This window comes from Falco rusticolus, chromosome 3, assembly GCF_015220075.1.
Source record: "Falco rusticolus isolate bFalRus1 chromosome 3, bFalRus1.pri, whole genome shotgun sequence".
NCBI classification, from domain to species: domain Eukaryota; kingdom Metazoa; phylum Chordata; class Aves; order Falconiformes; family Falconidae; genus Falco; species Falco rusticolus.
In genome coordinates, this window is record NC_051189.1 from 9,065,294 (window position 1) to 9,078,526 (window position 13,233).

At 36.5% G+C, this 13,233-nt stretch overlaps 1 protein-coding gene across 7 annotated transcripts in view; it reads left to right on the plus strand.

Moving 5' to 3' along the window:
* CDH18 (cadherin 18) overlaps positions 1-13,233 on the plus strand; it is a 378,826-nt gene that overhangs the window by 339,752 nt on the left and 25,841 nt on the right. For all 7 annotated transcript variants that reach the window (XM_037381369.1, XM_037381368.1, XM_037381373.1 and 4 more), the window contains one exon: positions 10,299-10,420. In XM_037381369.1, coding sequence (XP_037237266.1) covers positions 10,299-10,420 — 122 coding nt within the window. The remainder of the gene's footprint in view (positions 1-10,298; positions 10,421-13,233) is intronic.

Here is a 13,233-nt window from a genome sequence, read left to right on the forward strand (position 1 = left end):
TCCTAGAGATCATCCTTTGGGCAGGTCTTTGTAGCTGTGTTTACTTTGTGCAAAAAAAATTTGAGTGAACATTCTGTTTCTACCCTCGAATGTACAATATCCTCATGCTTCAGCCTTATTGTTTCTGAACCTTTCATAAGACATTTACTTTCATTTTTAGTCTCCGTATGTGATATATACTCTGCACTGATCAAATGTCCCCTCTGCAATCAGTGGAAGTTCTACCAGTCCCCTCCGTGAGAGTAATGTTGATGTAATGATGAGTGATTTTTTCTGATTATGCAGCTACTTCCTAAAGCACACCAGAGTTCATTGCCATGAGAACAGGTCAGGCAATCCTTTTTTTTTTTTAACATGCACTTTTCTTTAACAGTAGTATACAATGAGGAAGAATAGGATTTTGGTGTCCAGGGCACAGCACTGAAGCTACTGCTTTGATTGTTTCAGTACTAGTACTTCCTGAAAACTCCTTGTGGCATTAGGGAATAAGAAAAGTGATAAAATAATATTATATGTTATACTGAAGGATCTACAGACCATGGTTGGGGCAGGGGGAAGAACTACAAATTGATGGTGATAAGATTGTAAAATACAGTTTCACATGGAATTATTCACACTTCATTAGCTTGTTAGACATCTTTCAAAAAGTTTATGAGAGAGTTTTTAGAAGAGGAAGGAGATAGAATTTAACACTATTAAAGGCTTTTGACCAGGTTTTTGGACAAGTGTAATGGAAATGGGAAAGTACAGCGCCAGTGCACAAAGTTCTATAACAGAACAAAGACTGATTTAGAGGAAAGGAATACAGTCATGGTAACTGGTTGTTTCCTTTGGGAGTGGAAGAAGTTATGGCTGAGCTATTTTAAGGGCTGGTGTAGGGTCTGTCAATTAGAATACTTTGTAATGATAGCACACAATGATAGGAAGTGATTCAGATTCCCAAATAACCTCCCCGGCTGCTAAAAATGAAGGAAGAGTGAGAGATACTCATGCAGGAACAAGACACATGGAAGTATGGGCTAGATAAATGGATAGTGAAGAGGATTGAAAACTGTCTGAAATGGCAGGCTCAAAGGGTTTGATCAGCAGACCAAAGCGCAGCTGGAGGCCAATCACTACGCAGTTTGCGAATGACACAAAGTGAAAGTAATGGCTGATACACCAGAGGGTCATGCTGCCATCCAGAGGGATCTCAGCAGGCTGGAGAAATGGGTGAACAGGAACCCTTTGAAGTTCAGTAATAGGAAATGCAAAGTTCAGCACCTGGAGAGGAATGGTCCCATGCCCCAGGACACATGCAGCGCCAACTGACTGGAGAGCAGCTTTTTCAAAAAAAAAGTACTCGGATGGAGGTCCTGGTGGATGCAAGCTGGACATGAACCAGCTATGTGCCCTTGTGGCAAAGGTGGCTCACGGTGTCCTGCACTGTGTGAGGAAGGGTATTGCCAACAGGGTGAGGGAGGTGATCCTTCAGCAGCACTGGTGAGACCACACATGAATGCTGGGTCCAGATTTGGTACCCCAGTACGAGAAGGGCATGGAGCAACTGGACTAAGTCCAGTGAAGGGGCATGAAATCATTAAGAACTGGAGCATCTGTCATATGAGGAGAGGCTGAAAGAGTTGGGACTGTTCAGTTTGGAGATGAGAAGGCCCAGAAGGAGTTTATCATATGTTTAAGTACCTGATAGGGGTTAGTAAAGAAGATTAGTAAAGATGAGAAGACTCATCTGAGTATTACCCAGTGAGATGACAGGAGGCAATGTGCATTAATTGAAATAGAGCAGATTCCATTTAAGCATAAGAAAATGTTATTACCGTGGGATTAGTCAAAAATTGGGACAGGTCACCTAGAGAGGTTATAGAGTCTCTGTTCTTGGAGATACTGAAAACCCAACTGGACATGGCCCAGAGCAATGTACACTAGCTGACCCAGTTTGACCAGGGGAATTGGACTTGCTCATCTATGGAGGTGCCTGCCAACCTCAAGGATTCTGTGATTTTTGTGATATTGGGAGCTATGTGTGGAATGTGGGGAAGAAAAAGGACAACTACTTCTCACGAATTGTGATGTATTCTCAAAGAAAATAGGTGACTGTAAAAGTAAGTGTGTGTGATTCAATTAAGGTTTCTCTCTAGCATGTAGTAGTGCTGATAACAGAGGCAAAAGTAACAATAATAGCAAAATCTCAAATCACAGCCCCTGTAAGAGAAAGGTGGCACTAAAAAATGGATGGGCTTCTGCCTGTTCGAAAGCCAATTTCAGTTAGAAAAATAAACATGTACTTCAAAGTTTTCAAAGCAGTGCTGCAAATAGGAAAAATAGTATCCTTGAAGTCTTTGGGCTCAATAAGAAGGAATGAAAGCTGCGGGGTGGGATAAACACTGGCAATTGAAGGAATCGGAGAATGGCTTGGTTTGAGAATCAAAGTGAGGATTATAGCTTTAACTAGAAATTTCTAGTTAGAAATATAGCAAGGAGGACTGTGTCAGGAAACTCCTTTTAGGTATTTCTTCTACCATCTGAACCGACTGTGTTCAATATCTGCTCAGTAGACACAGCAAACCATTTCTAGATACGGTGTTCAGATGATGTTAACATCAAGAGATTACTGGGATTCATAAAGTACTGGACATTTAGGTGGATAATAAGAACATCTGTGGTTATATTAAGAAACATGATTTTTTGAAAGCAAGGGAAGTGCTTATATTTCAGGGCAGATCTAAAAGTTCATATTCAGACATTTAGAAGATAGTTTCTAGTGGGAATTTTTGACATACTACTCTTATGCAAGTGGTAAGTATACCAGTGTGTAAAATAGATTTGTGGGTTTACTAGCACATTGTTCTGTTTGGGTGAAGTTGTGATGTTCCTGTGTGTGTTCAAAATGTTCTGCGATGGCTGAGAATGAAAAAAACAGATAATTTCCCACTATTTACCTAAAGGACCAACTTGAATACAATGAATGCACAAACTTGTCTTTGAAGGGTCCCTAAAGCATTCCTAATCTGTAAAGCCATGGAGAGGCTGTGGAGAACAGGAAAACTGAAATAATAGGGTTCATGCCAGATTCTGTCAGGCCTCCTAAACTTAAAGAAATTATAGCAAGAGACACTAAAAAATGACCATATGGAAGGATACCACATGTACAGAGCCTTGATACCACCATGTATTAGAAATCAAAACACTTAAGAGACATCATTATGCAATTGATTTTACAGAAAAAAACTCCAAAACTCTAAGGCTGTCAGACTCAATCAGATATTGGAATAAAACCCAAAGATATTTGTCATTGTTTATATGTCTTCTTTATTTGCTTTGCCATGCATATTCCTCATACTAGCTTCAGCAGGGGAGAAGATACGAAAGTGTTGAATTAAAGCAACCCTTCATTGACAAAATATGCAATACCCAGTAACGTGGTCTTGAAAATATCCCAGGAAAATACAGTCATTACAAAAAATAGACAAAGAATTAACTTTCAGAGGTATTTTCACAGAGGGCAAATAAGCCCTATTCAGAATTTAAATATGTGAAAAGGCAGGACAGATTATAAGAATAATAGTTTGATGTAGTTTTCAAGAATTAGGGTAAAAACTTTAAAAATTCCATGTTCTAATTATATGATAAGCATTTTTTTCATCAGTAAGTTTTGTTAGGAACAGAAACAGTAACAGAGAGATATAGTTATATAACTCAGAGAAAAACAAGATGCACAGAGAAATAATAATTTTCAGCAGTGACATATAAAATCTCCTGATATTTTGAATAAATAATGAAAGCTCTATTATTACATTTTAAAAAAAAAACCAACAGATTAAGTATATAATTATAGTGAGGTGCAGTTATATCTTTAATTTAGATGCACAGGGATATTGCCACCTCATACTGCCATTAGTGAAGAGCTAATTATGAGAAGACTTTGTCAGTTCTTGTTCATGTTTTATGGTTCCATTGCAGGAGAAAAGACATTCCTAAGATTTTGGTTGGAGATTAAAATATATGTTACTTTCGATAGCACTACATGACTGTCATGGAGAATGAGAACTGAAGATAAGAGTGGAGTTGTAAAGTAAACAATAAACCTGTTCATGCCATTAAGAGGCACAGTGATTTATTTTAAAAAAGTAATAATAATCAAAAGACAAAAATGCATAATTTATTTCTGTTGATTTTAAAATGTACAAAACCAACATACACATTGCCTGAAGGAAATAAGTCTATGGAGTAGTACTACCTGGTGGTGTACAGCATTGAAAGAATTAGAAAAGAACAACAATTTTATTTTCTCATTTAATTTTTTTTTTCCCATAATCAAGAGTAACTTTAATGCCTCGTGTCAAATAATTTTCAGAAAAAGGAACCCTTTTCAAGATCTAAAAGAAAGTAATCTAAATCAACAAAATGCTGTTATAGTGTTACAGTCTCGTAACCCTCTGTATCTGGTGGACACCAGGATGATTGTTTAATACCATTGAGTTTGTTTCTATCTTTGTGTCTTAGTTTTTCCTTGAAGTGATTTTTTTCTTACAATTAATATAAAATTTCCTTATGCTGATTTTCTGTCTATAATTTTTTCTCAAAACTAGTTTGTTTGTTTTTTAAACAATTCAGAGTACACTTGAAAAATGAAATCCCCTCTTTTTTTTTTTAACATCAGTACAGGGAAATTCTGTCATATGTATTGCTTTCTACATTTATGATTATCTCTGTAGGTACATTACAGAAACAGACATAAAAGTGTTACCTTAAACCCAGTCCCCACCAAGAAAAAAATCACACTCGTTCTTCATCTTTGACCTCACTTGCACTCTCTCTGCTAGCTCAGTTTCAGAAAGTTTTGGTGTTGGAAATAACTACTTTATTCTTCCAAGAAACAGAATCTTCCACAAAAGTAGTTCTCTAAAAGTGGGCCAGATTAGAAAAGACCTTAAAAACTACAGGGTCTGAGTTTTAAGACTGTTTTGATCATGGAGTAATGACAAACTGAATATCTGGTATCTTTTTAATGGTGAGAGCTAGACACAGTACTTGTACCCTGTCCAAACTTTCCAATAATGCAGTTTATTTTCAGCTTTTGCAAATTGCCTTCTAATGGACCATAAAGGTAGAATAATATGATTTTTAGCAGAATCTGCTGTTCTTGTAAACGTACGTACCAATGCAATAAGGAAAAACTATTGCTTTATCGCTAAAACTGTCTCAAAAAATCCCAGTTGTCAAAACACAGCTAGTTCTCCATCCTGCTCAAGAAGTGATGCTTCTAATTCCAGGTTCAATGTTTATTTTCCTGTTTATTTTTATTTAGTCATTGGCTTCTAGGCATGATGGATTTTCTTATCTTCTATATCTTAGAGGAAGGGTATGATGAAGATAATCCTACGTTGTCATCTGAAGATGGTGTAGGGTATAGCTCCTCCTGGCAATCAAGGTGGGTCCCCAAAGAAGAGACAGTCTTTGGGATCATGTAACATTTCCCTGTTCTGGGCTTTGTCAGTCAGTACCAGAATCTCAAAACAGATATTTCTGGCCACAGAATTAGTATATTTTGTGGTGCCTTGATCTACTCAGGAGTTGAGCACCAGTGTTGTCTATGAGCTGCAGAATTTTGCTTGCATTAAGGCAGAGGGAGTTGCCAGCTTGAGAGTGCTAGATCTGTTTGCTGCAGTGCTATTATTCTTACTATTGCTCCTGTTGCTACTGCTGCTACCACTGCTAGCATGATTCAAGAGAAGTGATCAGTACCTTCAGGTCTGTGTTCATCAGTGAGAAGTCAGATTTTTACTGTAAGAAAAAATGAAACAATTTCTAGCCAACTTCAGGTAACAATATTTAAAAGTACCCACTACCTTAATAAAGCAGAATAGAACATTACAGTTATTACTAGAGTCTGCATAATCTTCTCCTTGCCAGTTTATTGCATATACACCATTCTGAATTAAACTTAGTATTTTCTGAATATTACTGCTCTCATTTACATACTAGAAATTCTTTCCTCATTTTAGTTCTGTTTATGTAGTATATTTTATTCTTCCTAGACCTATGTTTAGTCTTCTAATGTGTCAAAACTAGTCATTATTAGAGAAGCGTGATGAGTGCTTCTGCTTCTCTTTTTAAAAATACTGGAATAGATAGATGACTTAACTTCCTAAGTATTGCCTTGCCTTATTAGGTCTCAAAAAGATGTCAAAATAAGAAAAAAAAAAGTTGTTATTGTATTAATTAAGATCAATGTTTAATATTGATGATGCAAAAGCACAGACATTCGTTGTAATCCTACACTAGGTGAACATTTTGTTCTAGGTCACAAAACCATGTAAAATGACTCTTTTTTTTTTTTTTCTAAAATCCTTCTCTCTAAAAGTAATTCAAGCTGTCTCTGGGTTAAATTATTAACTCAGTTTTCATAATAGTTTAACTATTCCATTCTAACTTAAAAACCAACCAACCAAACATACAAACAAAAAACCCAACCCAACAAACAAACAAAAAGCAAAAAACCAAAACCACAAAAGTGTTGATGTCAGGAATGTTATTCTGAATGTCACTTAGAATTTATGTCAATTTTTTTTCATAAAGCCCATGGGAATTTTGTTAATACAAAAAGGAATTCTCAGACAACAGTTGCTATTAAAAAGCTTTCTTCTTAAATAGGGGTTTTAAAAGTTTGCTCACAGAAATTAATGGAAGAGTAGATTCAAGACCTTAGGCTGCCTGTTGATAGGGACTTCTGTAAGTTTGCAGAGAACTTGCTGGTGGAGGGGTTGATAGTGAAATTGATTCACTTTACAGATATTTAGTATACTTGCAAAAGAACAATTTATTCTGGGAAAAATCTCAAGCATAAGAAAGCAAGTCCCTAGTGTAGCTGAATTGGAGCAATATTTCTGCTTCAGTTGCCCCTTAAAACAGTGAGCATTCACTCTGAAAAACCTACTTTTGAGGCACAATGCTGCTGGGACACAGAACGTATCTGGCTGTTTTATAATGCACAGGCCTGAACTGCATGTCAGCACTGGTTATCTTAAAACTGGAAATCTGCCAAACCGCTGCAAGAAATTTGCCTAATTAACAAAAACGTACTACTAAAAGGACCAGGTATTTGAGTGGTTTGGAGACTGCAAGTCAGTTGTACACCCGAAAAAGATTGGAACTTATATTTATTTTATAATAAAACAAGAAAACCGAGCCTAAAAAACCCCAATTTATAAAGCCCTTCTTAATTCATTCTCATTCTCTCCCCCCATTATAAACCATGCTATTGTCTTGCATGTGAATCCATGTAGTTTACGCAATTTGACAAACTTCAAGACTGTTTTGGCAAGTGGTGTTAATACCTTCTCTGTTAGCATTTTGTAGTAAGTAGGCTGTCCATATGGAGATTTGCCTGTAAATGTCAATGATCCTAAGGTAACTGCTTCCAGTTAGTAATGCACTAAGAACTCTTTTGAACTGGAAAAGTATTTATGAATTCTTTGTACTGCAAAGCAGCTGCAGAACACATGAAGGTAAATTCTCTGAATCCCATAAATTCTCTGTGAAATTAATGCAAATTTAACAGACTAGAGAGCAAGAATGCATTGGGTGGTAGTGACAGGCATACAAGAGGGCACATTCAAGGTGGGGCAGAGGTCTGATACACTGTACTGAAACATGTACCATTTTTTTGCCACACATTGGACTAAAGCATTTGCTTTTCCTTCCCCAGTAGCTATTCCAAACATGCTGGACCTATAGAACAGTTCTCTCAGGTACCCTCTGCCCTGTGCTCTTCCTGTTGTTCTGCTCCCTTCCTCTCAGATGTATTATGCTCCCTTACAGCTTTGAAGGTGGCCCTTCTTTGAGAGGAGACTGGACCAGTGACCTCCAGAAGCCCCTTTCAACTAAGATTTTTCAGTGATCCTGTAATTATCTGATAATCACAACTTTTTTTTTTTTTTTTTTTTTTTTTTTTTTTTTCCTGGCAAAAGTTTCTTTGGGTCTTCTCAAGTATTAAAATCTTCAGTTCCTTCACTATAGTTTATGAAGCTATGCCCAAATGGATTTATTCATCCTTAACCCTTTACTGTGATCTCTGCCTTCTGTCTCCTTTTTATGCTTTTGTGTGCTCTCTCTTTATCTGCTTTGTGTCCTTTCTTTAATTTATACCACTTCCTAGGTCATGTACCTCACAAACTATGTGAGAGCCTCCCGAACAGAGCCTTGAGAACAAAGCTCCTTTGAACCACAGGTCATCTCTAGATCAACTATTGCTAGGTATCATGTTCAGTAATTGTAAGTAGAGGAGTTTTGGAATTGGATTGTCTGGTAACATTGACAGAGGAGGTTACCTACATGAGTTTGTGAGCTGTGTTCCAGTGAGCAGTAAAAATATTCAATCTCGACTGCTTGTGCTGGTCTGCACAATCTCATGAGCTACATCCAGGGGAGGACCAAACATCTTTTTATGTTTGCTCATACTGCAAAGGGTCTCGTGCAGAGGAGATTGCTTTCTTCAGTAATAAAAGTAAAGGTAGAGGAATGGTTCCTTTCTCCCAACTGCTTAGTGAACCGCCAGCTGTCATTCTTCCTCACCTTCACTTTATATATTCTTAGCATTTTAACATTCCTCAAAGTTTTCCACTAAAAATGTTTTCTGGATAGCAATGGAAAGCCTCAGTCTTGCATGAACACAATTAAGAAAGCCTACTGTAGTCCCTTAGTTCAGTAGTTATAAAGATATTCGTGTTTTGGAGTAAAATGGAAAATATCAATGGTCAAGGAAAAATTCATCAAGAGAATGAATTTTGAAGTCTATAAATGTTTTCTGAGTGTGTTCTTCTAACTTCTAATGCTAATGTTAATTGGGAATAGAGGTTCCTTTATTATCTACCTTAAGTCTCCCTTTTCTATTGGGTTTTTTAATCTTTCTGTTCCCATTTTATGAGAATAATTGACTAAGTTCCAGAAATGAATTAAAAGCATGAGATGAACTTAGACATATTAGTTAAAAAGAGAATGTGAAAAATCTGAAGAGAACTTCTAAACCCCAGGCTCTTTGACTAGTATACCTGATGAAAATCGAGAAGGATAAATCTCTCACTTTGTCAAAAGAAACTTCAACATTCTCAAATATTCTTTCAGTGGGAGGCTGCATTACTGGTGACTTTGAAGACAAACATGAGTTTTTCAGAATTCTAAGCAGAGGCCATTAAAGGTGTGACAAATCTGAGGCATTTTACAGATGACCCTTTTTGACAGAAACATGATGTGGATTAATTAAGAGCAAAATAACCAAGGGAAATTTTTTTCTTTGAATGAGCACACACAGGGACACGCAGTTTTAAAATGTCAGTCTGTAAGGAATGTAACCCCATTGCTCCATCTTGTTATCTTGTTGCATTTCAAGGAGTGACTTTGCCATCTTCTACTGGTAGTTTCATTTAATTGGTGAAAGTAAAATTAAGTTTGTCATATAACCGATTCATTCTTCTACAGACTTCAGAAGGTGTATGTTAGCTGATTATAAAAAAGTTTGAATATATAATTCTTTCAACAAAAATAAATTTTCTTAGTAATAAGAACAAGGGAGTTACGGATTAAAAAAATAAAATAAAATGTTTTTTTTTTCCCCATTTTATCATGCAAAGTGTATTCTCATTGAAAGGATTCTATTTCTTGTGCTTTTTGAGGGTGAGCTCTCATGAAAGTATAGATCATAGCTTAAGACACTGTTACTTCAACATTGTTTTCTTACTGGCATGTCACTGCTAAAGCAAGACTCATTAACTGCTTTGTGTAACAGCATAATAACTTCTAAGGAAGTGGAACTCAAGCTTGGGAAAGGTTTATATGTGCCTATGCATTCATATTTTCTTATTATTTTGGTATTTTATTCCCAAAACTCTTTAAGGGACTGATAAAAAGCTTTTACTATTTTCCGTATCAGATTTTATTCAATATTGTGATGACACTTTCACATTCATAACAAAGAAATTGACCGTTTCTTAGCACACAGTGTGACAGTATGCAATAACTCCAACCACTTTCTCCTACCTCAGTTCCAGAGTAACTTGCATTTATATTGATATAACAGTGACTTCAAGACTCATTCCATACTTTCCACCATCTTTTTATTTATTTTTGGATATGGTTAATGAACCACAGCGAACAACCACTATTAGCATCTTGCTACCTAAATTTTGGCAGGTGTGTCTAATTCTTACACAGTTATTGTGCTAAGAAACCGTGTTTAAATTGAGGATGTTGTGGAATAGTGAGTGTTTCAAAAGGCTTAATACCCCCTGTGTATTTTGCAGACAATCCTGGGCTAGTGAGCCATGTTCCAGTTGGTGTTAGAATCCTGGACGTCAATGACAACCCTCCAGAACTTGCCAGAGAGTATGATGTAGTGGTCTGTGAGAATGCAAAGCCTGGTCAGGTAACTTTCACACCTATCGTTCTCCCAGTGAGAAACAATTATTACTTCATTTGTTAATGCCACATATGAAAGAAGTTTGATTCAGGGAACACATGTCATAATTCCTTCTGATCTCATTTTTGTATTTCATGTTTTATTCAACTTTTTAATTGAATTAGGCTGAAGGAAGAAGATTTGGAAATTTCTTCAATATATCTCTCTTGTTGCTGCAAAAAAATATCTAAACTATCTTCAGTAGACAGGCAAAACTTTAATTTTGTCAGATAAGTGATGGAGTTTGACAAACCACTATTATGAAGAAAATGTATGAAGCAGATTTAACATCTCTCATCTAAGTGCCGCATGGTAGCAAGGTTTCAAACACACTCACTACAATGTCTGGTTAACATAGCTGCCATCCTCGCTCTACTTGGTGATTGCCGTTGTCTGTACAGTGTCATTATGGAAAAGATGTTGAATAGGTTTTTCACAACTGTTAAGATGGGGAGGGTCAGAACTGAGACTGAATAGCTGAATCACATTCCAGCGACTGCTCCTGTGATCAATAAACTTCATTGCAGTCCATGGTTTGACAATTTTACCAAGTGCTTTTGCTTTAGCAAAAAAAAATAAATAAATAAATCTATGTTCATAGATTGAGCTTTTACCCAGCATTCTGTGCTGGTTTTGCGTTGTTAGGTTGTAAGGTGCAGTTGTGAGCTCATATCTTCCATGAGGAATATATTACTAGTAGTAAAGTTTTCTCAGCAAATATGTAAAAGCAGTGTACATAAATGCGTAGTGGCATATTTCTGGTTTTAGTGTTGAGACTATATAAATGCTGTTCTTTGTTGGACTGCAGGCTGACCAAAATTATCTTCTCTAACAGTGGCCAAAAGCTGACACCTGAGAGTATAAGAACATGGCAAGCGTGTTTGATACTTACCCCAAGTACTTGCACAGATTATTTCCTATCCAAACATGGTTTCTGGTTTTAATAATCCTTTAATAACCATCGCATATGAATCTGTCTAACTTTTCCTAATAAACATAAACTTTTGATGTATACTACCTCATGCATCAAGGAATTTTGCAGTTTAATTCCATGTTTCAGAAAGACCTAGCATCTTCTTTCTTTTTTTCCACTTTTTTTTAATCTTCCCATGCTGTCTTCAATCAATATTTTCCAGTTCTTGTGTTGGGGCTGGGGGGAGGGAGAGAGAGAGATAGGGAGCAGTTGATCCCCATTTATTATCTCTGTGCCATTCATAAATCTCTAGCACATTGCTCCTCAGCCATCTCTTGTCCAGACTGAAAAGTCCTACTTAACTTGGACAAGCTGTGATAAAAAGCCCTTTTAGACTTTTGATCATTTATCTTCCTCTCCTCTAAACTTTCTCCAACTCCTCTCTATTCACCTTGAGATGGGGAATCATGATTCAGGATGCAGGTATGCCGTGGTTTATAATTCTTATCATAGTTCATGCTTCACAGTATATGAGGATCTCTGCTTTGTTCTCTATTCCTTTCCTAGCAATTTCTAACAGTGGCTTTGCTTTTTAACCACTAGTAAGCACTGAACGCAAAAAAACTGCCTGCCATAACGCCAGTATCATTAGAAGTAATGGTCGGCTCATGATCATCGTCATGTATGTGAAGTTAAGACTTTATGTCTATGTATTTTGAATTTCACCTGGGTTTTTATTGCCTGGCTACTGAGTATTGGAAGGTCTTTAGTGCCAGCTCTTCCTCTTTTCTTCCTTGAACAACTCAGTATCATAAGTCAATTTGGTGGCCTGATTATTCACAGTCTTTATAAGCTGTTAATTGTTACACTGACCAGCAAGTGGCCTAGCATAAATCTGTGTGGAACAGGAAATCTCTGTGACTTCCTCTTCGGGTGGAACAGACCATTTACAGGAGAGACCCTGTTTTCTGTCTTTTGAGCAATTACCTGTGCTGGGACCTTCCCTCCTATCTCATGACTGCATAGTTTTCCTCAGTGCTCTTAGTGAGACACCTTACTCAAAGCTTTTGAAAATCTAAGTAGGTCTGTCTATCAACTGAATATCTCTAATTAACATGCTTATTAAACTAAAAATAATGTTCTGAACACCTCAAATCAAGCCAAATACAGAAGAATTAAAACTTTTAAAGGACTAATTAAAAAAAATAACATCTCTTAAGCATTTATTGCGATTTGCAATTGCTTTCAACATAATCTGATATTTTTAAAATTACATGATTTAACAATCATTGTTAAAATGTTATAATTAATAATAAGCTAAAGCATGCAGTGGAGCTAGCACAGAAATTCTCTGTTTGATGGGGCTGTTGCTGTTGGTGAGTAGCTAATGTTTCTTATTAGAAAAGTTTTAACTCTCCAGTAATAGCTCTCCAAATGGAATTTGAGTGAGATATTTAAAGGATAAAAAAATTTTACTGTAAAAGCATTTGCTCCTGATTTGGGTCAGTGTTGTATTTCTCTCTGAGCTACTGTTGCAAGTGAATGACTCCTGGCCTCTAGCATTGCAGTTTAACAGCCAAGATTACCACTAGCATGAAGGACTCTACAAGCAGCAGTTTAATATGGAAGGCTGGATCAGCATGCTGTTGTATTCTTAAACTAACAGGACTCCCTTACATACATGAAATACACTAATTTTTATTTGCATTGCACAACAAGGCTTCAGAAAAGATTGTGGTACCATTGCACTGTACAAAAAAGCAAAACTAAAAACAAAACACAAAAGTACATGGCACTTACTCAGAAGATCTTACTATCTAGTTTAAAAAAGAAAATTACAATGTTCAACAAATATTAAGGAGGGACA